This window comes from Echiichthys vipera, assembly GCF_963691815.1.
Source record: "Echiichthys vipera genome assembly, chromosome: 13".
Taxonomy (NCBI): Eukaryota; Metazoa; Chordata; class Actinopteri; order Perciformes; family Trachinidae; genus Echiichthys; species Echiichthys vipera.
This window is the reverse complement of record NC_139838.1, coordinates 1,247,511-1,274,975: the sequence shown is the minus strand read 5'-3', so window position 1 is coordinate 1,274,975 and position 27,465 is coordinate 1,247,511. Positions and strand designations below refer to the sequence as shown.

At 42.6% G+C, this 27,465-nt stretch overlaps 1 protein-coding gene across 1 annotated transcript; it reads left to right on the top strand.

The window, feature by feature from the left end:
* Nucleotides 1-497: 497 nt before the first annotated feature.
* thap7 (THAP domain containing 7) lies at nucleotides 498-25,767 on the top strand. The gene is made up of 5 exons (XM_083925858.1): nucleotides 498-573; nucleotides 16,983-17,062; nucleotides 19,757-19,894; nucleotides 20,011-20,118; nucleotides 23,899-25,767. The coding sequence occupies exons 2-5, from the start codon at nucleotides 16,983-16,985 to the stop codon at nucleotides 25,289-25,291; spliced, it is 1,719 nt and encodes a 572-aa protein (XP_083781984.1). The 5' UTR covers nucleotides 498-573; the 3' UTR covers nucleotides 25,292-25,767.
* Nucleotides 25,768-27,465: the final 1,698 nt, after the last annotated feature.

Genomic DNA, 27,465 nt, shown 5'->3' with positions numbered 1-27,465 from the left:
AATTAATAATAACATTACATTTATTGAAATGCTTGGTTGAAAATGGACTACAAAGCACACTACATGCTATGAAAACATCCATTCATTTTGTTCCTGTGCTGCACGTTTTAAATAAAGTTTAATTTGCAAAAAGGGGAGGAAGAGGAGGAAGAAGAACGTTGTTTTTAATGGGTAAACATCAAACTGGAAACTGTGATGAATGTGGGGAGAGGGAAACTGTGGAGCATGCTCTGTGCGTGTTCAGGAAGTATGAGGCAGAGAGAGGTCGGGTGGACTTAGGAGGGCGGGACACGATAAGATAAATGTACAGATCAGTTTGAAATACGGAGAATCAGCGAAGGGCACAAAACTCATTTTGAGATTCCTGACAGAATCAGGTCTTATTAAAAGACTGAGTTTGGATGTCATGTAATGTCAATGTAAGTACGGAGGGAGGCAGTAATGCAACATTATGGATGATACTGCCGTTAAACCCCAAAGAAGAAGAAGAAGAAGAAGAAGAAGAAGAAGAAGAAGACAAAATCAGCCATCAATATCAGCCATCTTCGTGAGGTCGGAATCTGCAGTGCAGGGGTAATATATATTTAGTATTTATGAATTACCTTTCAGTCCAGGTTTACTGCTCAAGTAACGTTAGTAACCGAACACTGGACTTATGCCAATGACGTTTACAACGAGTTAGCCTTTTTTTCTTTTTACTAGCTTAGCTTTAGCTTGTTAAAAGGCATGCATGGCAAAGTTGTAGCATGAGTTCTACAGGCAGACGATAGCAGCCGCTGCTTCATACAATGTCTTAATGTGAATGTGCATATATTAATAGTTGTTTAAAGTGCAGTCGTAACAAGGAGGCTCCGGGATTCACCACCAACTGGAAGCACACAGCGCTCCGCGAATACACCGTTTAACGCACAACTCTACGGTGATGCGTCTGTTCCAGTTCCTGGTCGTTTTGTTTGACCGCAACGTAACACGCCAGACTGTCCAGGTTTGAGGACACAAGCGTCAATTTTTGAATAAAGAACTGAGGAAAAACGGCCTTAAACCGGAAGTAAAGCAGACCTTCAAATTAATGTAAAGAAGGTGTAAATTGATTTGTAGGGTACACACAAGATCATAAGATAACTCACGTTTGATTTTATATCTCTTCTTGCAAATAAAGTCACACGTTTAAATAATTCGATGATGGGGGGCAATTTCTGGAAAACATGAATTGTCATATTTTGATATTCATCCATATCAATGAATCATGCATAAAGTATGGAGCCTTGACGTCCTATGGAAAATATGGTAAATACCAAAAGCCGACATGAAAATTGCACATGAATACCCCCTCGTGGTATTTTCCACTGGGAAACTCGTAGAATATTTTGATACACAAGTTGCTGTGATGAGATGCCACTGTTTTTGAGCTGATAGGGAAGATTATGTGCTTCAGATAAGGGTAGAACAAGCGTAGGTAGATAAAACAGAAATATTAGATATCTCTTTTGTCCGTCTTCTAGTTATGATAAAAAAAAATACAGCCTATTATTTACTGTATGTGTTTTAATAAATCCTCTTTTCGCTGTAGCTAATGAATTAGGCAGTTTAAAATGGTTTTCCCCAAGTAACAGATCAGGATCTGTGGGTCCGCCATGTTTCATTTAACTAAGACAAAAAAACGCACTTGAACACAACGAACTGGTAATTTCCAGTTTACTAATTGGCTGTTTATGACAAATAAACAAGAAAGGTAAGAACAGTCAGTAATTCCCTGTGGCAAACAGATTTTTTGCAGTTGCTTTTAATGTGCATTGCTCAAAATGCATGTGATCGTACTCACTGGGCTGATAGCTTAATATAATATTAATAATTTATTCTGTAGCTGACTGGAAGCCAATGTAAGGTCTTAAGAACCTTAGGAACTTTAGGGTTGTAGTATTATATACGGTTTTGCTGCACTGTAACTTTTTTAAAAGGTAATTAAAATAAATGGTGCATATTTTGCAAAAAATGAAAGTCTCCTTATCCATGCCCTTAAGTCAGTGGTTAGGCTACTGATCAATTCCTAGTTCACTTTGAAGTATGGTAATTGCTACCTACTGGCCTGTCTTGGTATGGCTGTAGTATCCGTAGTCTCAGTGTGCTATACAAGCAATAAGTACGCGGGTAAGTGGCTAGTTAAAAGCAGGGATTGATTACTGAACAGGCCTACCAGGCCTAGGGTCCCACAGAGCTCTGGTGCTCTCCACAAAGATGGTACTGTAATATAGACTTATATTGGGTTTGTTCATCTCATGTCTGAATGTTGGCCATTTATTTCCACACCAGAATCTATCATTTAAGGGACAAGTTATCAACATTTTCTCCCAGGGGAGCATGCCCCTGGATCCCGCTTATTATTTATGTTGATCAGGGCATATATCTTGACTAAGGGGCCTCCCATGGAAAATAGTTCAGGCTTAGGATTTTTTTCTACTATCACCTAAGCCTATGTTTAATTTTGTCCACAAGGGTTCGCCTTAGGTTCAGAGGCCAGAGAGAAACACATCACAGAAGTTTAGGAAACTCAATAAAGAATTGAATGCAGTGGTCAATATAGCTGTAGCTTTTGGGAAACCCCCTTGATAAATATAGTACGTTTAGTAATTTTCTGAGATGAGATCAACGTAACCAGTTTTTTCGGATCTGTGTGAGCTCAAGTGGCTAACGGTGTAGAGCAGCAGCCTGTGAAGTTATGTGTTTTGTTCTGGTGAGATCGAATCCAGCTGGACGTGATCTAACACAGTGTTTTTCAACCTTTTTTGAGCCAAGGTACATTTTTTTCATTGAAAAAATCTCGAGGCACACCACCAGCCAAACATGTTAAAAAATGATACTCTATTAACAATATAGTCATTCTCATCAAAGTGTCTTGAATAGGAATCAAATAAACACAAAGAATAAAGGACTTTATCATCATTTATATTTCTTCTTTCAAATAAAAAGTGCACTTAACATGTCCACTTTAAAAATACAGCTTGAACATAACAAATGAAACAACAATGTGGTCTTAAAGGTAGTAGAAAACGTCAAAGTGTTTTGCAAACTCTAATTCTGTCCAAAATCATAAATTACCAGGAATACAGAAATATAGTGCTTATTATGACAGAAGCAATAATATTTGGGAAAGATTTCACTGTTCTACACTGAGAAATATGAAGAGTTACATGTACAAAATGTCAATCTCAGTGTATTTTACTCACTCAGTGTGAAACCTGTGCCTGTTTGGATGAACAAAGAGCTGATATCCTGGCAGGAATTGAAGAAAGACACACACACGAAGCTCTTCCTCAACAGCTCTCAGTCGCTCTCTGTTTTTAGTTTTGATGGCAGTCAGGCTTGAGAAGCTCACCTCACACAGATATGTTGTGGAAAATGGGAGCAATGTCACAATAGCTTTGTTTGCCAGAATGGGGAACTCCTTGGCAGCAGTCAACCAAAAACTGTCCTAAGGTAGATCAGCAAAGCTTAGCTTCAGACCACCATTTTGTCTCAGTTCAGTTAGTTCCCCCTGCTCCTGCAAAGTCATGTCCTTTCCAAAAACTGCTGAGCTGTATGGGTCCCTAACCCAGTCCAGGCCATCAGTGTAGGCTGAAGAGAAATAAAATGACATCTTCTCCTGGAGAGTTTTCAGATATTTACTAATGATCTCACACAGTGCAGCAGTGTGAACATCTTGCCATTTCTTGGTGAGTGGAAACATTTCAAGGTTGCCACTTTCCACATGTTGTTGCCAGAGGTGCACCTTTGAACGGAAGCCATTTATTTTATCCGTACTTGTGAGCAGGTTTCCATTCCGGCCTTGCATTCGTGTGTTCAGTTCATTCAGATGATGAAAAATATCCGCCAGATATGCCAGCCTTGCACACCACTCATCACTTGCAAGCAGTTTTGCGTAATCGGACCCCTCATTTGTCAGGAACACATTGGGCCTCATTTATCAATCTTGCGTGAAAACGGGCGCAGATCTGAGCGCAGAATTGGTCGTAGGACAGGACCCACGTGTGATTTATGAAACATTCGTACCTGACCAATCTCAGCGTATGAATGAGCGGGCCTTGATAAATGCGGCGGCTGAATTCGATCGTCATTAACATGTTACGCCCTTAAATATTCCTGGTTCGAGTCCTCGCCCACTGAGGTCAAACACAGAGAGGAAGAACGCAGGTTAGAAAAGAAACTTTTCCGACACACAGATCAGCATCCTGACATCCGAGATGGAGCAAAATAAAGCTGAGCTTTTTGCCAGTCTTAAGAGTGGAATAAAAGGGGCCCATCATAAAAACGCTGTATAAGAATAACGGAGGCAGTCAACCCGAGGCAGCGCTCCACTGGGACCCGTGTGCGCCTGTGCGCACTGTTGGACAGGTGTGCCTTATTCAGCACCCCTGCCGTGAAATGTACCCCCTCGCATTATAGCTGATATTCTGGATCAGAAGGCTGTTGTTTCCACCTATAGGAGTAGTTTATTTACTACTCTACCGCACAACACCGGCGCTACCGGCGGGTTATTAGGTATTCCGTAAAAGGATAACCTTTGTCATCTAAAAGAACCATACCAAGATGTTAATCATCTGATACCTTGTTTGATTTAATGCAATTTATCGAGGGTAGCCAGGAACCGAGGAGATGAATTTGGCTCTGCAGTGCGTCTTGCTGCAGCCGCGCGCCAACACATTGATTCATTAATTCAATGTCGGGGTCGCGGGGGGCTGGAGCCGAGCTGTTTTGAAATATAAAAGAATCGTGTGTTCCCCCTGGTCACCACGGTTAAAAGCGATAGCTTGACATCACAAATCACCTGTACATTTATCGAGTGGTAGTCTTTGCGATTGATGAATGTGTAATCATTCATGGATGGTGCCTTCAGACGCACATGAGTGCAATAAATCGCTCCAACCACAATTTTTATATTTTTTTTTATTCGTTTTAAGAATCCGTTTTGATCTGTTCTTAATATGTGACTGCTTATGCTTAATGACAGCTGAGGTTTGTTCATTATTTTCAGCCAGGTTTTGCTGCACCGCAAATCCACAGGCTGAAATTTGCGTACACAACCTCAGACCAGACGTGAGATTTGATCGTAGCTCCCGCTCACGTCCAAATTGATAAATGTAGACATTCGCCAAGAAATGGTCGTACGCACGATTTTCTGCCGTACGTTCGTTTGATAAATGAGGCCCCTTGAGTTCCTCCAGCAGCTCATACACACGGGCCAGCACCTTGCCGCGCGACAACCATCGGACCTCCGTGTGAAACAACAAGGCTTTATGCCCCGCTCCCATTTCCTCACACAAAGACGCAAATATGCGGCTTTTCACAGGTCGTGTCTTTACAAAGTTTACCATGCCCACATCATCCAACACAGGGGCTAGTTCTGCTGGTAAAGTTTTGTTTTCAAAATTTTTTTTTAGACCAATTAGGTGAAATTGGATAATTTCCCACGGCACACCTGACGATCTCTCACGGCACACTAGTGTGCCGCGGCACAGTGGTTGAAAAACACTGATCTAACAAACATAGGGAAACCAGTTGGTGGATAAAACAGTAGGGGTATTGAGACTGAGCAGACACGTGACAATTTCGGAGGGGTCTGAGCCCGTCCGCCATGTTGGAAGGCCACGCTAGTGGTTGCCAGGGCAACACTGCACCAGAGTGCTACAGTACAGAGTTTGAAGCACATAGATATGGAGTCACTGGGTTTAAACTGAGATATACAGTACAGTAACTAGACAATTGTGAAGAGATGGAGAAGAATAAGAAAAAAGAAAAGAGTGCTTACAGGGACAAACTTACTGGTAATTTGACGTTAGCAGGTGTGTTGTCACGCTGAAAGTGCAATTTTTTTTCAGACAGAATATTTTTCTTTCCCGTACGGCGTATCCCCTCCAAAATTTTTAGTGCTACGCAGTACCGTGAAGCACCGGCTTAGGGCGCACTCAATCTGTCCATCCGTACCGTGTCCAAGCTTCACGGCTAAAGTCTAATTTGTTTGACCAGTATGTGTGCAACCGTCCCGCGCCCAGGCACGGCGCTCGCCGGCCGCAGCCCGGTTGAGAGAGGTGGTCTTTAGTAAAGCACGGATGCACGTGTACGGGCACGAGCGTGTGCACATGTACAATTACGAGCGTGAGCATTGACGCCTGATCTCGCCGAACGGTTCGTGGTGGTTTGATGCAGAGATGAAGTGTTTGCTGCAGATTTGGACAGATGGAACGTTCAAAAACGGACAAAACTAAATCCCGGAGGGGTGATGACGTATAAGCAATAAGCATTTGCGCCGTGGCCCGGATGAATTCAAGTAACAAGAGTACAAATGGGCTGTGGGGGGGGGGGCGCGATTACCCTAAAGCACGGGGCACGGTATGAATGGACAGTATGAGTGCGCCCTTACTTTCCCCCAAGTGTGAGACAGAGTAAGATGTAAATGTTCTTGTTAGGCTAAAGCCATTATTGTTGTGAATGAGTTCTGCTTCTGCCAACAAAAACAAAGAAGGCGTTTGCGGGACCCTGCCAAGATGGCGAATACCATGATATCAGGGGCGGGGCAGGGTGTCGTGACGACACCTTCTCATTCTCAATAACACCGGATCCCAAAAAGATGCCTATTGAGTTCAATAAGAATGCTCCAAAAAGTTTATAGGCTTCTTGGCTTTATTTGTGTATGCTTTATACTAGTATTGAATGGTAAACTGATACTAGAAAGGTACCTCGGTACTCTGCCCTTAGAAACAATACTATTTCACATTTTATTAGTATCGGTACTTTATAAACTTTGTGCGACAGCAGGGCAGCGTGTCTGTGTTCAGCTTCTCTCTGCTTCATCACTATCGAGCTTGAATTGGTTTATACTGTATAACGTATAACAGTGACTCACAAGCGATGCATTTGATTTCACACGCACACATATTAACCAGCTGATTAATCAGCTGATGAGGTAGTCGGGGGGTGGAAGGAGCACTTTGAGGAACTCCTTAATCCGACTAACACGCTCTCTTTTGTAGAGGCAGAGCGGGAGGCTGATGGGGAATCATTGTCAATATCCCTGGCGGAAGTCACTGAGGTAGTCAAACAACTCCACAGTGGCAAAGCCCCAGGGATTGATTGATTGGTGGTTCCTCTGTTTAAAAAGGGGGACCAGAGGGTGTGTACCAATTACAGGGGTATCACACTACTCAGCCTCCCTGGTAAAGTCTACTCCAAGCTGCTGGAAAGGAGGGTTCGTCCTATAGTCGAACCTCAGATTGAAGAGGAACAATGTGGATTCCGTCCTGGACGTGGAACAACGAACCAGCTCTTCATTCTCGCAAGGATCCTGGAGGGGGTCTGGGAGTATGCCCATCCAGTCTACATGTGTTTTGTGGATCTGGAGAAGGCATATGACCGGGTCCCTCTGGAGATACTGTGGGAGTATGGGGTGAGGGGGTCACTTCTGTGGGCCATCCAATATCTGTATACTGTGTACTTTGAGTTTGGCCGGAGAATCGGAGCAGCGCCCCCCGAATCGGAGCAGCGGGGGCGGTGTTGCAGTCGCTATACCGCACCGTTGTGACGGAAAGAGAGCTGAGCCGGAATCTGGATCTACTGGTCAATCTTCGTTCCTACCCTCACCTATGGTCACGAAAGCTGGGTCATGACTGAAAGAACGAGGTCGCGGGTACAAGCGGCCGAAATGGGTTTTCTCAGGAGGGAGGCTGGAGTCTCCCTTAGAGATAGGGTGAGAAGTTCAGCCATCCGTGAGGAACTCGGAGTAGAGCCGCTGCTCCTTTGCGTTGAAAGGAACCAGTTGAGGTGGTTCGGGCATCTAGTAAGGATGCCCCCTGGGCGCCTCCCTAGGGTGGTGTTCCAGGCACGTCCAGCTGGGAGGAGGCCTCGGGGAAGACCCAGGACTAGGTGGAGAGATCATATCTCCACGCTGGTCTGAGAACGCCTCAGGATCCCCCAGTTAGAGCTGGTGAATGTGGCCCGGGAAAGGGAAGTTTGGGGTCCCCCTGCTAAAGCTGCTGCCCCCGCGACCCAACCCTAGACAAGCGGATGAAGATAAGATGAGATGAGATATATTAACCATCGCGTGCAGATCTGGGGGGGGGGTCACCTTTAGGATACCGACAAGAGGAGAGACAGTGGCTGTCATCAAAACACTCTAGTTACACCAGGCATTAAATAAAATAGGATTGTAATAAAAGCACAGGCAGGAGTATTACACTAGTACAGCGGCCGATATTTGTGTTTTTTTACGTTATATCCGTATCGGCTGATGCGGGCTGCTGTGTTTGCCGACAGTTTTTTCCAGCATTATTCACAGACAGGCGTCCACAGGCAGGTTGCTTGCAGACCAGGCAGAGCCGCTCCCTCACTAGTAGAGTGCTGGAGCCTGCTCTTTAAGGCAACGGTGAGTTTTAAACTTTTTTAAAGCATCTTCGAACTGTTTAACTTGGCTGGAATATTGCCATACACTTTGAAAGTGGAAGCAACAATGCCAAATGCATGCTCTGTATGTGTTTTGCTTAAAACTACAGCTAAGCTAGTTTGTGGGTCCAACTGTAAAAATGAATGCCGAATGCCTCGTCTATAAAACTGCTGCCATTGTGTCTCTATGTATTTATACTGTAGCTGTTACAAACACTGGTCATTGGATTTAGTAATGCCGACGTTGTTCCGTGGTTCATGCATTGTTGTAGGATTTTTATTTAGCGACCACCTGGCTGGAGGTGTGTGTGTGTGTGTGTGTGTGTGTGTGTGTGTGTGTGTGTGTGTGTGTGTGTGTGTGTGTGTGTGTGTGTGTGTGTGTGTGTGTGTGTGTGTGTGTGTGTGTGTGTGTGTGTGTGTGTGTGTGTGTGTGTGTGTGTGTGTGTGTGTGTGTGTGTGTGTGTGTGTGTGTGTGTGTGTGTGTGTGTGTGTGTGTGTGTGTGTGTGTTCCTGCCATCACAGTGATATTATAGCACAACCCCTCCTCAAGAAGAGCTTTAACAATGAGACATATGTTTTATGTGTAGTATATTAATTAGTGTTAACATTTATCATGTAGCAGTGCACCGTGGTGGCCTTATGGTTCAGAGCCCTTAGCTTTAGCAATCCAGTTCAATGGTGGTTATGTTTTTCAGTCAGAAGTGTGTGCATCTCACGAAGTGGGACACAAACATCACAGCATATATGAGGGTGCTGCGCCGACTGAAGGAGAGCTTTTAAAACTTTGAGAATTCAGGGTTTCCTGAGCACTTTTAGGCGGCCGCCTAAGCAGCAAAGGCCTGCCACTTTAATAACAGCGTGCTCACACTGTCCTTTTGGCCGCGGCCAAAACCGTTTTTTCAGCTAAAGTCTAGTACCTTTAAGTAGTGTGAGCGCACCCGCTCCGCGCTCAACTGGGGCCAGCGGACCGTCCACGGCCCGCTTGAAATAGGTGGGCTTTAGCGGAGCCGTTTGCACATGTACGAGCACGAGCGTGCGCACGTGCACGCGCACGAGCCCTACGGCAGTAGCGTTATGTCCACCTGTTCGGACATGTAAATAGAAGGACGGACCATGCACGGACATTTAACAACAACAATAATGGTGGTGAAAGGTTCACGTTGGTGTGGTGCGGAGGTGGAGTGTTTACTGCAGATTTGGTCGGATGAAAATATTCAAAAACAGTCGACAAGACGCACAAAAACTCTGAGGTCTGTGGAAAGATTTGCAAACAAAGCCACACACACGCGATCAATGCGTGTGACGTGTTACGGCGTGATGACATATGGACAGCAAGAAGCATTGGCCTAGGCCCAGGTAGTGTGAGGGCGCGCTCACACTATCCTCCCGGACCGAGACCCGGACTTTAGGGTACTTGGTACCGGTTTTGGCCGCGGCCAAAAGGATAGTGTGATCACGCTCTGAGTACAAACGGGGCTGGGGCGCGGGGGGGAGAGGGAGGGGGGACAAGTACCCTAAAGTCCGGGTCTCGGATTGGGAGGACAGTGTTACGTCTGCCTTCCAAACCGTGACCAACGCCAGATATTCCTGTATTCCTGTATTCCTTTCAGGGCGTGATCACACTGTCCTCCCGGACCGAGACCCGGACTTTAGGGTACTTGTCCCCCCTCCCTCTCCCCCCCGCGCCCCAGCCCGTTTTTACTCACACTACCAGGGCCTCGGCCAATGCTTCTTGCTGTCCACACGCCATCACGCCGTAACACGTCACACGCATTGATCGCGTGTGTGGCTTTGTTTACAAATCTTTCCATAGACCTCAGAGTTTTTGTGCGTCTTGTCGACTGTTTTTGAATATTTTCATCCGACCAAATCTGCAGTAAACACTCCACCTCCGCACCACACCAACGTGAACCTTTCACCACCATTGTTGTTGTAGTTAAATGTCCGCGCATGGTCCGTCCTTCTATTTACATGTCCGAACAGGCGGACATAACGCTACTGCCGTAGGGCTCGTGCGCGTGCGCACGCTCGTGCTCGTACATGTGCAAACGGCTCCGCTAAAGCCCACCTCTTTCAAGCGGGCCGTGGACGGTCCGCTGGCCGCAGTTGAGCGCGGAGCGGGTGCGCTCACACTACTTAAAGGTACTAGGCTTTAGCTGAAAAACCGGTTTTGGCCGCGGCCAAAAGGACAGTGTGAGGGCGCGCTCACACTATCCTCCCGGACCGAGACCCGGACTTTAGGGTACTTGTCCCCCCTCCCTCTCCCCCCGCGCCCCAGCCCCGTTTGTACTCACACTACCAGGGCCTCGGCCAATACTTCTTGCTGTCCATACGCCATCACGCCGTAACACGTCACACGCATTGATCGCGTGTGTGGCTTTGTTTACAAATTTTTCCATAGACCTCGGAGTTTTTGTGCGTCTTGTCGACTGTTTTTGAATATTTTCATCCGACCAAATCTGCAGTAAACACTCCACCTCCGCACCACACCAACGTGAACCTTTCCCCACCATTGTTGTTGTTGTTAAATGTCCGCGCATGGTCCGTCCTTCTATTTACATGTCCGAACAGGCGGACATAACGCTACTGCCGTAGGGCTCGTGCGCGTGCACGTGCGCACGCTCGTGCTCGTACATGTGCAAACGGCTCCGCTAAAGCCCACCTCTTTCAAGCGGGCCGTGGCGGCCCAGCTGGCCCCAGTTGAGCGCGGAGCGGGCTCACACTACTTAAAGGTACTAGACTTTAGCTGAAAAACCGGTTTTGGCCGCGGCCAAAAGGATAGTGTGATCACGCTCTGAGCACGCTGTCATTGTAACATCAGCCGCTGATATTGACAAGTCGGACTGTCTTAGAAATGGATAAACACGTTTATTTCCTTTACATTTTTCACATAAAAGACCCCTGTTTCATTATTTAAATGCTTTTATTGTGAAGCAGCAAAATCAGGAAACTTACTTAACATGTAAATTAAAACAGCCGGCGAAGCTGAACACATTAATACTTTTAATTTTAAAGATTTTTTTTTATTTGCATTTTAATGCCTTTAATATATAGTGACAGGAAACAGGGGGAAGAGCGGGGGTGACATGCAGCAAAGGGCCATGGTGGGAATCGAAACCCGGCCGCTGCGTTGAGGACTTTAGCCTCAACCCTTTACTTGTTCTACCTCACTTGTTGTTATTATTTGTTAAATATTGTTTACTTGTTCTACCTCACCTTTTTTAAGTTCAATAAATGTTCCTTTTTTTTTTAAATTGAGACTCTTAACATTTGTTATCATCATTTTGTAATTTTTATGATGTAAATCGAGGGAGCAAAAGTAGTATTGGCTTCAAATATCGGCTTAAGAAAATCAACGATCCGTATCGGCATCAGCCCTCAAAAAACCATATCAGCCGATCGCTAATTAATACTTACAGATAACACAAACAAATGTGCATGTGATTGTTATCAGTCATATCTGACATTATATTATATAACTCCACACTACGTTTATGGTGCAGTAACGAACCGGAGGAGAGCGAGCACAGACAGATAGAGGCTGACTCAGAGAGACATAATTTATTTATTAAACATTTACTTTCAGCAATCACATTTCTAGACCATGTTAATCTTAAGTAAACACTGATGCTGAGTGTCCAGCAGCTTTTAAACCCCAGAATTATCCGTCTTTTATATGAAAGCTTGACTACCGACCTATTTGAACTTGCAAATACTACAGTTAAATAGATCAATAAAAGATGCATCCTATAAATACAAAAGTCAATTGTAGACAGTATTCAATCCCGGTTATTTTCTATACTCTTTTACAAGTATTACATCATCACTATCTGTATCTACTTTTTGGTGTTAATATAATTAGCTGTAGATATTGTGTCCCTATAACCAGGCACTATCATTACACAGCTAAGATGCAGGTCATCTGCTCAGCCTGTGGCCGGCACATTACAAAGCCTTAACCCTCATGTGTGTCCATCATCAGGAGACAGTATCCAGAAGGAGGAGGAATTTAGATTATGAATGATCTCATAACTTACTGTAAAACATTTCACAGATCAGATACTACATTAATTAATACAGAAGTTACAAAACTATTACTACCATTGCAAAACTGCAGTTAAAACAATAGAAACATTCTTCAATACAAATGTAAACTGAGACTTAACTGCACCACCAACTCAAAACACAAGATTGGATCTTTTTAAATTATGAATATGAATGTACCAAATGTATCCGTTTAAAACTAGAAAGCATTTAGAATCAGAATCAGAAATACTTTAATAATGAAATGAAATGTGATGAAATTGTTTTTGTTTTAACTCCAGCAATACAAACAACATATTTAACAACAACAATATTATACGGATAACATATTTGAAAAAACAGAAATATAAAAAAGTATAATATATGTATATAATATCAAAATTACAATATAATATATACAGATCAAAAGTACTGTAATAACGTGCAAAATTCCATAAAAAGGTGCAAGGTGCCAATAACAGATTTTTTGATTGAGTCCGTATTACAGAGAGGGGGTGACAGACTCTCCAAGGGATGCATTGTATAGTTTGATGACCACAGGCAGGAAAGATTTCCTGTGGTGCATCTGGGTGTGAGGAGTCTTCTGCTGAAGGTGCTCCTCTGCTGGGCCAGTGTGTCGTAGAGAGGGTGGGAGACATTGTCAAGGATAGGCCGTAGCCTGGACAGCATCCTCCTCTCTGCAACGGTCGTCAGGGTGTCCAGCTTCCCCCCCCACACACACACACATCTCCGGCCGTACTGATCAGTTTGTTCAGTCTGTTGGTGTCTGCGACCTACCAGCCAAGAAGATCGCACTGGCCGAAACAGACTCATAAAAATCCTCAGCATCGTTCGGCAGATGTTAAAGTACCTCAGCCTCCTCAGGAAGAAGAGTCGACTTTGGCCCTTTTTGTAGACAGCCTCAGCGTTTCTAGTCCAGTTCAACTTATTATTGAAGTACAGCCCCAGGTACTTATACACCTCTACAGTTTCCACAGGGACCCCCTGGATGGAGACAGGGGTCAAAGGTGTTTTCACCCTCCTCAAATCGTTTTAGTCACGTTGAGATGATTAAGTTCACTCCAAGTGACAAAGTTGCCAAAAACAACAGTCCTGTATTCACTTTCATCCCCCTTTCTAAATTTCAAAATGGATAAAGAAGACATTAGGAATACAATCAATCAATCAAAGTTTTAAACTGTGTAATGCTCCTTTTAACTGTCATGACTAGGTGGACATGCGCTTAGGCCAAGGTGTTAGCATTAGCATTAGCTTAGCCTGCTTAACAAAACACACAGTTACTAGGCCTACAGTGTTCTAAAAAATGTACTCTTTGTATCACTCCTTATAGGTCACACAGAAAGGTAGTAGCTTTTGTTTAGCGACTGGAGTCGTTACTATTGGCAGCCGCCATCTTAGACATGCAAGGCGGTACACTCGAAACGCGGTCAAATTCAATGTCTCTTAATGTCAAAGTTGTTAACTAAAGCTCTAATAAAATAAACTACTGATGTCTATTACCCGGGTGCTGATTACAGTCAGCTTACCTGAAGGAAATATGAAAACACAGTGCAGATCGGGAGCTGTAGCTGCCCCTTGGATTTATTGATCAAGACAGAGGGTCTCATCTTTTCCTTTTCTGGGTGCACCATGCATCACATGCACCCTGAAAACTACAGAATAAACAGAAGAAATACAAAATGTTTGTTTGTAGTTTCACAAATAATTCACATAAATCATGTACATATTAATCATATTCTCTTTTCCTTGTGCAAAATCTCTTCTGATAATAATACACACTTTACTTTTCATAACCCACTCCGCTCTCCATGGGGACTAATTACAGAGTTTCAGCCATCAGTTAGCAGCATGCTCAATAGCTCGACACACACCTCACAGTTGGGGCTCTTAGATACAACAGTTACGAACAATACAAAAATAATAAGGTTAATCACAATGTGAACTCTTTTCTCACATGATTCAAACAGATCGGAAGGAAGAATACCTAATGTGTTCATAAGTTTTACCGTTCCTTAGACGATGCGTGAGCACATTGTGAAGAGAGTAACAGGATGTTTTGGGCGCGGTTTCATAGTGACAGTCACAGAGCGGGACAGACAGGAGTGCTCCTGCAGACGTCCTAAGCTTGTTTATAAGCAGACTCACGGAGCAAAAACATAGCCAACAGTAAGGACAGGCCCTTGGACACTATACAGCCTGTCTGTAAACGATGCTTTAAACAGACCAAGGGAGTCAACATCATCAACTTGGTGAAACATCGAGCTGACAGACATGAGGACTTGTTGAAAGAGTTCAGAGAGCTGCAGGTTAGAGATAGATAACATAAATATCCACGGATGTAACGTTAAGTCAAGCAAGTGTTTATTTAGTGACAAGTGAACTTTTTTTTTTTCACCAACCGAGCTGATCGAGGCAGTCAGGGGTAAAGCTCACTGTTTCACTTTCCGATGGTTCACAAATCTCTGTATGCAAAAAGTTCACACTGATGACATTAACTTTACCAGAACAAGCACTGGTGTTCACAAGTATGATCAACAACACCAGTTATAAATTATCTATTTTAAGTCAATCAGTACTGGAAGTTCTACATTCTATCAGCTAATATTTTATGAAAGAGACTACAACAACCTAATACTTCCATTCTTTATTCGGCTCGATTTCTCAAAGTGCTGGGCAGTATGACCAACAATCTTCATTTTTTTTTAACATCCTAGGGTTTTCACGGTATATCACAGTATTTTTTTTTTTTTTTTTCTGTTTGCATGTCTGACCCTTATGTCTATAGACCTATTGTGATGTCAGGAGTATGTAAAATATGAAAACATGCAGTTTGACAGTATCATTTTGTAAATGTACAAATTTTGGTGTAACTGTTTATGTGAAAAATTTAGTTGTGGGTTATTAATTGTTGTGTTCAAAGTTATAACTGTAAGAAGTGTACACAGTTAATAAGGGTCTCTGACTACACTCACAGCTTGCCCCGGCTGTAGCGCTCTTCACAGTGAACAATATAATGTATTTGCTGCCTGTTGAAGAGTTACAACTGTTTCAGCTATGAATGGTGGTACATGGAAATTCATATCATATGGGAAATTCAAAGCAGCATCATTTCTGCCTTTCTGATTCATGGTTTAGTTCTCTACTCTAACTTGCCCTGTTCTTGTTATTTCATTTTTTATCACTTTACACCATCATAAGACACACTCGCACCCATTGATCACACTGCTCAGCCAATCCAGTTTTTCAAACAGTTGTTATTTTCGCAGAAAAATTGCCTCTTCTTCCTCTAGAACCTACTGGAGATGTTGTACACTGGTTGTTTTCTCACTACCCTGACAAACTCTACTTGGCCAGACACAGATATGTTATCCCAGTTTGTTGTGAAACAACCAGCTTCGCCTGAGCCAGAGCTACAGTATGACTTCAACCCCTTCCAACACCTTTGAGATTAACTGGAAGGCTGAGCACAGCAGTGGCTGAATGGGAGCAAATCCCACCTGCCAGGTTCAACATCTTTGGGATGTGGTCTTCTGGTGGGACAAAATGCAACATTTAAAACTTCACCTTGTGATTGATAAACATTTTGCACTAAATAATGAAGCGAGAAAATAATCAGCAGATTGAAAATGACAGTTAGCAACTGCACACAGTTTCTTTCATACAATTTCACAAAAACTACCGTAATTTCCGGACTATAAAGCGCACCTGACTATAAGCCGCACCAGCTAAATTTAGGGGAAAATACAGATTGCTCCATATATATAAGCCACACCAGACTATAAGCCGCAGGCGTTTTGATGTGTAATTACCGTAGTATATAGGGGTTCCTGCTACCACGGAGGGGATTGTCGGGACAGAGATGACTGTTTGGTAACGCAAAGCGTCCCATTTATTAACAATAAATCTTTCAATCATTCAATCAAACGTTCACATCTTTGACATGGCGAACAGCATTCGTGCAGAGTACAAATAATACAACGGTGCAAAGTAATACAAAGTGCTCGCCTGTAACACGGCAGTAAAAGTGAAGTCCCGCGGCCGTTTACGTTATCAAAATAACCAGCCATTCATTGATGTCAAGGGTATGTACAGCAGCTCTATTTCCTTCTTTGACAGCCAGATCGATTGCCTTTAACTTAAAAGCAGCATCATATGCACTTCTCCGTTTGTTTTCCATGTTGAGGGTGTTTGCATGAACACAAACTGTCGCTGACGCTCTCCTACTCTTTGTTTTGCTCTCGTTACCTGGCGCCAGATGTCTGCCTCAGTCTCTCGCATCCTCGGTAGTGCGCGCCCCTGGTTACCGTAAGCCGTAGAAAAGCCGCACCGTTGTATAAGCCGCAGGACCAGAACGAGGGAAAAAAGTAGCGGCTTATAGTCCGGAAATTACGGTACTCAACTATACCATGGCATCACATTTCATATATATATATATATATATATATATATATATATATATATATATATATATAACTGACCACTTTTTCTCTTCACTGTATCACTTTCAGATGCCAAGACATTGCTCAGCAGGCGGCTGCAAATCTCGGGACACCAATGAGAGTCGTAATGCTGGGATCACCTTTCACAAGTGAGCTTGTGGCACATTTTGTAGAAAATCAGGGTCGTAAGTCTCTAGGTTTTAAATACTCGCTGGTTTCTGTTGTATTCACTATTTACAGGGCAGTTACCATTTCTTTCTAATGTAATAATTGTAGCTTGTGATTTTAATGTAGCTCTCAACTAGCTCTGTAATGATGGTGCAGGTAGCAAATTAAGTAGCGCCCATCTGTGTGTCCATGGGTGTGTTGGTCTTAAAATGAGGTGGTCACGCAAGGCAAGTTTATTTGTATAGCACAATTCAACAACAAGGTAATTCAAAGTACTTTACATAAAACATTAAAAGTATTGGACAGAAACACATATAGAATGACATTTAAGAACATTTGAAAAAGACATTCAAGTAGAATTATTAAACTTTTGAGAAAAGTGTTGGAAAATATATATAATGACATTTGAGTAATATAAGGCATATTGTTGGTGAATTGCTATTTTGAAGCCATCGTCAATGAGGATAATATTGATCCCATTCTCTAAAATGTGGGCAGAGCAGAAATGCTGCTCCCCTCATCGTATTTCAGCACGACAAACATTAACATCATTGTTTATTTCAAAAGCTAAACGTTAAGTTCTGTTTCCTCCTCAAGTTTATACAATTAATAAATTAAATAGCAATCCTGACAGTGCGTACACACATATTCACACATGTCAAACAGGTATAAAAAAATAATAAAAAATAGGAATATAAAGGTCTAACCATCTGCAGTAGGTTGGTCCGAAAGTCCTTGATCCAGTGGCAGGTGGGTCGGGAAAATCCAAGGTCAGTGAGTTTGGTAACCAGTCTGCCTGGCATGACAGTGTTAAAGGCAGAGCTCCTCGTCCTCCTCATCCTCTTTGTCCTCCTCATCCTCACCCTCATCCTCCTCCTTTGTTAAGTAGGTTATCAGTGTATATGCTCATATGTCAAATGGAGTTGTTGATGGGACAGAGGACTATGAGTCAGCTGTTGTCCGCAGCTTCGCGCACAAGCAGATCTGTTTCTTCAGAAAACCCCTTGCCTCTCTAATTTCCCAAAACCACTGTTGACATATCTGGCATTTAAAGGGAATGGGAGATTCGTTCATGTTGCGCCGAAAACACCAACTAGCACACCCTTAATACACTCGCGCCATGCACTTTAGACGATGTGCTATATAGATGTGCAAGTGCCCTAGGACTCAAAGTTGCCATTCGCCCCAGGTTACAAAACCTATGCTACATGCTTGTCTCCATATTTAACTTCACTTGCAAAACAATATAAACAAAAGTAGATGACTTTTCAATACAAAATATTATAAGTCTTCATGACTTGATGGTGTAATTCTTTATACAACCTGCCTATCAATCGTTTTTAAGCTCAATAAACACAAATAATGACCATAAATTTCCCCATTTTTTTAGGACATGGAAATCTTCCAGGACACATGGAATTTTTTCTAACATTCCATGCTGTTTTTATTGAATTAATGGCTAATTAAAACCAGCGTATCAGAAATCTGAGCACTCGAACAAAAATCAGCTTGATTAAACTCTACATAACATGACAGAAACCATCAACTGCAGCCAGCCACCAGGGGGGCGATCCTGATCCAGAGAAGTGTCAAGCGATCCATCTTTATATACAGTAGTCTATAGTTTTGGAGGGTGGGACTGTGGAAGCAAGTAATTCCAAAATAAGCCGAGAGTCCAGGGATTTAGGAGCTCATTTCCTAAACAGTACATGAAAAGAACAGAGCAGCAAACTCAATTTTGAAAGGCAGGTGTGAGCTAAGTGAGCCACAGCAGTTTCAGCAAGGTAGCTATCCAACACTGCTCATGTGGGTATATGGCTTAATGCAGGGGTGTCCAATCCTGCTCCTGGAGGGCCACTGTCCTGCATGTTTTAGGTTTTTCTCTGCTCCAACACACCTGAGTCTAAAGATGTGCTCGTTAATAAGCAGCTGAAGCCTGACACAGGTGTGATAATCGTTAGACTCAAGTGTGTTGGAGCTGGGAGACAACCTAAAACATGCAGGACAGTGGCCCTCCAGGAGCAGGGTTGGGCACCCCTGGCCTAATGGTTACTGGTGTGGTGGCAGGTGTGCTGTTTTCCGAAATTCAAATGTCACTAAAACCAACGGGGGAGAAATATAACTAAAAATATAACTAATAAATAAAATACATTTTTTGCGAGTTGGACGGGAGCAGACAGACACAAACTGAAGAGTGAGATTAAGGAAACACAGGGCTCTAGGGGATGGCCTTGGCAGAGGTCTACGCTCTCCAAGTGCCCTACTTGGTCTTGTTTACTGTAATGACACATGTAATTGACAGAGAGAGTATCTTTGGTAGCAGCTTGTCAATAAACACAAGTTCATTTAACCTTTTATTGAACATTTATGAGAAGATTTGTGCTTTTGTATTGTAGGACTGAGAGGACATGAGGCCATTTCCAGTATAAAAAAACAAACAAACAATAAAAAACTGAATATTGGGTGAGGACAACATCGACCCAAGCTAAATGCAGGACATGCTCCCATTTTTAAAAAGTGCCTTTTGAAAGTGTTGCTGCAATACAGTTCAGACTGTAGACTGAACCACTACAGTATGCTCATCATTATATACACATTATGATATACATGCTGTTTTTAACACCTGTCTTGGATGTTTTTTGTAATTAATAATAATTTGTCATTGTGATGGCCAGATTACCAAAAGGAACAACTCGGAGGAACCTTTGGATCACAAACTCCCACCGTGCAGACTCTTGGGATCCTCAGACTGACTTTGTCTACTTCTGCTCCAAACACTTCACCCCAGAGAGTTTTGAACTGACTGGATGCAGGTCTGGACTCAATCATGACATTAGGAGATTACAGTTATCAATAGCGTCTGTTACTAGTCTACTGTTGACGGTGTTTGGATAGCAGCCTAAAATGTGTTTAATCTTTTCAATAACAGTGGGATCAGAAGACTAAGGGAAGATGCATTTCCTACAGTATTTGATTCCTCTTCAACAACCAAATGCAAAAGACCAGGAAAACCACAGGCGCAAGACATTCCTGTCAGGTACACAGAGCTGATTGAGCCCCGTTTTTCATTGGTCATGAGCAGTGTCTGTGACGTACCATCCACCAACCTTTGGTCAGCAGCTCATGAGCTTCACTAGTGATGTAAAAGACTTGAGCTGGTAAAATGATACTGAGACCTGATTTCACATGACTTGTATCTGCAAAAACAAAACAAATCATCGAAGGAATTGTCCATTTGTACAGCCTTCTAACGCTATTGTACTGTCTATAGTTCCCAGTTCTGGCAATAGTGACTTATTTTATGCCTTTAAATGTAAAGGTTTTTAAAAATAACTTATTTTACTACATAGTCTACTTGTCATTAATGTGAACCTGGAAAAGTTGAGTGCCCCAAAGTTTAATGTTTGAAATGTACAGTATGGGCCCCCAGCATTTCGGAGGCTAACTCGCATGTTGGGTAATTCGCATTATTAGTGGACAATATTCCGGTGGCCACATAAACCAGAAGTAGTCATATTTTAATCAGTGGGTTGATTTGGAGGAATTTGAATAATTTAAAAAAACTTCAACCCAGTTTAAAATTGTAGGAGAACACAATTATCCAAACAGTGAAGAGCATGTACAATTTGATTCGCAGACCGTTACACTCTGAAGTGACTCACAATTTGGTGTTTGAGCACGTAACAATGGCAAGAACCATACCAAAATAAATAATATGACAATAGCTAAAAGAGATCCTGCAAAAAAGAGATAATTAAAAAGAAATTAAAAAACAGGGTTTGGGAAACTTCAGGCTAAAAAAAGGCCAAATTGAGTCACAATGTTGCCACAAAAAGAACAGAAAAAGACAAATTCAATGACAAGAAGTTACAAACATTACACACACAACGATGGCGGCTGATAATACAATTGGAGAAGAACCAATGTTAGCATTCACACTGAAAAAAAAACCCGACATAGAAATATAGATTACACAGTATTGAACAGCATCTGTGTCACTGTCAGCACTCAGTAGTAAAGTCAGCAGTAACGCAATAGTCTATTTCTACTCTTGTCTATAAGTAGATAAAACATATGTGAGATTTATGACTAATAAACAAATAAATGTGGGTTTAACTAAATATTCCTGTCCTCCATGAGTGCTGACATTTAGATAATTATTATGTAAGTAGACACTTCTCGCGTTATATCAAAAACCCTCAGTTGTCAGTTTATCATATTTTATCTGATTGCAATAAACACTATACACTATAGAGTCTTCTTTATTTGATATTATATTCATTGAAATTAATTTAGGAGGAGCATGTTTGATTTGGGATGGCAGAGAGGTTAAAGTTATTATTATTTGATCAAAGACGCCTCATGTTTTTCTTCATTTTACTAACACTGCAGCCTTGATGAGGTTCATCTCTTATTTTGACAGAATGAATAAAGCATGTTGAAAAAGAGTACTGATAGTAGACTAAGTATGTTTCTGCACTGACATACCAACATCATGTCCTTCATAGAGGAATGTGAAATCCAAATACAGTGGAGATCAAAAATAGAGAACAAAGTATTAATACTTGTTTTATTCTGAAATACTGTCATTTTTTGATAGAATATCCATTGCGTCTCTACCACTGCTGTACTAGCATGTTTTTTTTTTCACCAGGGCACTTCCACAAAAACCTTTATTTTGGGGAAAAAATTGTGATCAAAAATGAGAGAACACTTTCAGATCCCTCCCAGTTATTTGTGTGAATCTGCACCTGGTGACAATTGACTTCATTGTTGGACACACCCTATTTATCTGCAGCTCTCCTGGGACAGCAGGTCATCCAGATGAAGGCCAAAGGGATGACCCTCTCAGCCATCAGAGAGAGGTTGGGCGTTCACAGTCTGTGATTTCAAGAAGATTAAAACTTTACAAGGACACAGATTCATTTAAGTCTCTCAAAAGCCGGTCTTCCACGTAAAACAAGTGCACGAGAGGACAGGATTATGAGAAGACTCTCAATGGGGAATCAGTTCAACACTGCAGCTGGAGTTGGTCTCCAGTTCAGTGCTGAACAGGACAAGGATCTGTCTCTGCACACAGTGGCCCTCATTTATCAAAACGAACGTACGGCAGAAAACGTGCGTACGACCATTTCCAAGCAAAATTTGAGCCTGTGGATTTGCGGTGCAGCACAGCAAAATCTGGCTGAAAATAATTAACAAACCTCAGCTGTCATAAAGCATAAGGAGTCACATATAAAGAACAGATCAAAACGGATTCTTAAAACGAATAGAAGAAATAAAAATTGTGATTGGAGCAATTGATTGTACTTGTGCTTCTGAAGGCACCATCCATGAATGATTAGGCATTCATCAATCGCAAAAACTACCACTCGATAAATGTACATGTGATTTGTGATGCCAAGTTATTAAACGAGGTGGCCAGGGAGGGGACACACACGATTCACGAGCTCGGCTCCAGCCCTCCGCGACCCCAACAGGGACAAGCGTTTGAAGATGAATGAATGAATGTGTTGGCACGCGGCTGCAGGAAGGCGCACTGCAGAGCCAAAGTCATCCCCTCGGTAAGTGGCTACCCTCGATAAATTGCATTAAATCAAACAAGGTATCAGATGATTAACATTTTGGTATGGTTCTTCTAGGTGACAAAGGTTATACTCTAACGGAATACCTAATAACCCCGCTGGCAAGCCCTGCTACAGAGCAGGAGCGCAGGTTCAACAGTGCGCACACATGTACACGGGTCACAGTGGAGTGCTGCTTCGGGTTGACTGCCTCCGTTATTCTTTTCCATACAGCGTTTTTATGGGCCCCTTTTATTCCACTCTTAAGACTGCCAAAAAGCACATCTTTATTTTGCTCCATCTCGGAGGTCAGGATGCCGATCTGTGTGTCGGAAAAGTTTCTTGAACCTCCTTCAGCAACATGCAATACCTTCACTGCAATTGTCTCCCAATCAGCTGCAATTTTTATGCAAGACAATGTCCCCAGTTCCTTGAAGCTAAGAATATTGAAACAATGAAATGGCCAGAGTCCAGATCTAAACCCCATAGAGAATCTCTGGAAAATCCTTGTCAACAAAGTAATGTCTAAGAAACCCACTACAATTGGTGAACTGTGGAAGAGACTGAAGAAGAATGGACCAAGATCAAACCAGAGCAGTGTGAGAAACTAGTGTTGTCCTGTGGGCACAGATGTGCTGAAGTCATTCAAAGCTGCGGCCTCTACACTTTCTATTCATTTCTGAATCCTATAGAAATCTTCTCTTCTGACACAATGGCTATTGTTCTCTAATTTTGCTCACTGCTTTTTTCAGAAAATAAAGGTTTTTGTTGAGGTGCCTTGGTTATTTAAAAAACATGCTAGTACAGCAGTGGTATGGACACAGCGGATATTCTATCAAATTCTGAACAATAAAAAATAACAGGATTTAAGAATAAATCTTGAATGAATACTTTGTTCTCTTATTTTGATCCCCACTGTACAGTATGTAGTGCATGACTTATTAATTGAATATATGTCTATATGAAAAAAAGATTGCTTCACTAGAAGTATCAGTACGACTTTATTTTGTATTTTTTGTGTGCATTTCCTGTCTGAGATTGGCCTACAGCCAGACGGTCGTGGAACAACATAACTTTTGTTTGTTTGTTTGGGGCAGCTGTGGTTGAGAGGAGGAGCGGGTCATCTTCCATTTGAGAGATCAGTGTTTGATCCCCGGCTCCTCTGTGCCGCAAGTCGAAGTGTCCTTGGGACACTGAACCCCGAATTGCTCCCCGTCGATTTACCATTTACGACTTCATTTTTTTTTCTGTAGGAAGAAACCCTGCTCAGCCGCCCAGGAGAATGCTCAGCAGGAGACAGACATGGGTCAAATTTCAGGAAAACCAACAGCTCAGAGGTCAGTTGCAAATGCTGAAGATACTAATGAAAACAAACCTACATCTTCTCAAGAGCCATCAGGGTTGGAGCAGCTCTCTCAGCAAGAATGTTCTTCATCACCAGCACCTATGGCCCGTCCGGTTTCCCCGTCACGTTACATGAGGCGTTTGCCCCCTCCTCCAGGCTTCTACCTGCACAAAGAGCACAGCTATGCTCAGCTCTGTCCCATGCTGTGGAGGAGACGTTACGACCAGGCTATAGACTTCTTGGAGAAGGCCCTACGACAATTGCATGCAGCCAGGCGGAGGGAGAACCGCCTGCGGAGCACTGTGCTGAGGCTCCGTGATAAACGGCTCAAGCACACTTCACCTTTGTCACCGGATGTTTGTAAAAACAAGGATAGTTGGACACCAGGGGGGGAGGAGGGACAAGGCAAAGGAGGTTCTAACCAGGAGGAGAGTGAGAATGTTGCTAAACCTGAGGATACAGAGTCGTTCCACACATCTGTCGAGGACAGATGTGTGGATCAGATGGAGTTGGGGGATCATTTACTTCACAGTAACAGCTGGTCTGAGGAGGAAAAGGGATACTGCGTTTACTGTGGAAGAGGGCAGGTGCAAGTTGTTGGACAGGTTGCATGCAGAGTTTCAAAGACTAGGAAGAATGTTCAGCCCACCGTACATGAGGACTCTCTGGGAAGTGTTGAAACCAGTATTTGTAGCACAGCTGAACAAGCCAAAGACCTACAAATAGTCAGGCTAGAAAGACCATGTGGGAAAAGTTTAGAAACCACTGACTCAAATGTAACACATTCCCAAGTCCTGCTCCAAACTCAACGACTTGGATGTGTGTTTCCAGCAGGAGTGTCTCTGCCTGATATTCATGAGCAGAGTTTGCAGTTCTTAGGCTCTCAGAAGAAGCTGCTGCTGTCTGACACGTGTGAAGGGACTGAAGTTATGGGTCAGGGGCATGACCTGGATCTGCAGCAGCAACAGCTGTTATGGATACAGGACAGTGCTGAAGGACAAGTTATTCTGGTGCCTGTCCCTGCTGAAGAGAGATTACAGAGCTTTCTCAAGATGGAACGAGTCGCTGATGTAACACAAACCATACTTGTGTCAGAACTGGATCTTAAAGGAGACTGGGGACACGTGACAGAGAACAGCGGAGGTCTGTCCAGAGTTGAAACGGCATGTGAAGATCAACACAGTGACCGCCATCCTGTTATCAACACTACAACAGTAGAAATGGGAGAAGATGTGAGGGAGAAACTTAAAGAACACCTGGAGGGATTTCACCTTCAGCTGAGCACCGAGTTTTTAAACTGACAGGATGTTCTGGATGAACACAGCAGAGTAGGGATAGGTATCGTTAAGACTTTAATGACACTACTACTTTTATCGATACTGCTTATCGATCCGTTACTTTAACGATACAAGTTATTGGTTATTTTTTAGAGAAATAAATTCTACAAATTGAGAATTGAATGAACAACTACTTTGTTTTCTTGTATCGTATAGCCGTGCGTTCACACTGGAGGATGGAGGAGCTGTCGGTGATTTAACCTCAGTAGCTGTTGAGGTTGCTGGCCAGTCTCCTGTAGATCAGTTCATAGTTATATCCATTATATTATATCCATAGGAACAGTCTGGTTTCCCCCAAAAACTGCAACAATGGCGGCTTTGGTGAGTCCCTGGATATTTCACGGAGAACATTGATGAAGCTTACCGCAATCTCAACGCTGGCTGGCTTCACGCGATGTCACTTAAAGTTAAAACTTCAAGCGACAGATGCAAGGACACGATGAACGCGATCATTGCTAAATCGCTTTTGGTGTGAATGTCATGTCGGCCTACTTAACAAACTGTACTGTAATAAACATTTTTGAAAGCCAGATCAGCAGCACAGTTTTGAAGAAATAACAGTATGTCTTAAATTAAATAGACTTTTAAAATGTTTTAACAACTATGTTTAACAATTCACTATATATATAGTGTTTATATGTATATATATATATATATATATGTATGTATATATATATATATATATTTATATATGTATATATATATGTATATACATATACATATGATATATATGTATATATGATATATATATATAATATATATCATATATATATATGTGGTATATGGTATGTATATAAAAATATAATTGAATATGGCCCTCACATGAAACTTGCACTGGACTGTGTTGTAATTCTTAGTTTCAACACTAGGTGGAGCGTCAGTTTTCAACAAGGCAGGTTTTCAACTAGATAAAATAAATAAAAGAAAACATTTGCCACGAGAAAAATGGGAGAACCAAAGAAACGCAAGATAGCAACTGAGTGCAGAAAATTTCAGACACGGTGGGAAAATGAATATGTCTTCATAGAATTCAAGGGGAAATGTGTCTGTTTGATTTGCCAAGAAAGTGTTTCAGTGATGAAAGACTATAATGTGCGAAGACACTATGAAACCAAACATCAGACCTACACGTCCTACACTGGTGCGGAGCGAGAAGAGAAAGTTAAGCAAATGGCAGCTAGCCTGCTAGCTCAACAGCAGTATTTTCTCTGTGCTAACAAAACACAAGAAACTGCCACAATAGCAAGCTATAAGGTAGCTCAGCTTATAGCGAGGCACGGGAAAGCGGTGACTTCATAAAACAGTGCCTCACCACAGTCGCAGAAACAGTGTGCCCAGAAAAGATACACGAATGCAACAACGTGAGCATGTCCAGAAACACAGTTGTGCGGGGAATCGAAGATCTGTCAGCTAATTTAGAACATCATATGTCACATAAATCTTGTGCTTTAGACTTTTACTCAATTACATGTGATGAGAGCACAGATGCTACAGACACCGCACAGCTACTGATTTTTCTGCGAGGAGTAGACGATAACTTTTGCGTTACGGAGGAGCTGCTTGATCTTAGGAGTCTAAAGGGCACAACAACCGGAAAGGACATGTTTGAAGCTGTGTCAGATACAATTGACAAGATGGGTCTTAAATGGGACAAGCTGTGTGAAGTTACAACGGATGGGGCTCCGGCTATGACAGGCGAGCGCAAAGGAATGGCCTCTATGGTGTGCGCCAGGGTGCGAGAGAGTGGAGGTGAGGCTGCTAAAATGCACTGTATCATCCACCAAGAAGCCCTCTTTGCCATGACAGTCCAGCTTGGCGATGTGATGAATACAGTTGTGAAAACGAACATAATTCGAGCATGAGGGCTCTATCACAGAGAATTTCAAGCTTTCCTATCTGATGTCGATGCTGAATACGGGGACGTACTTTATTATTGTGATGTGCGCCGGCTCAGCCGCGGCTCCGTGCTGCAGTGGTTTTATTCTTTGAGATCAGAAATTGATCAGTTTTTGAAAGAGAAGGACAAACCTCTCCGTGAACTGAGTGACCCTCTGTGGTTGGCAGACCTGGCATTTCTAGTTGATCTTACTGGTCATCTTAACACACTGAACAAGAGCCTGCAAGGCAAAGACCAGCTT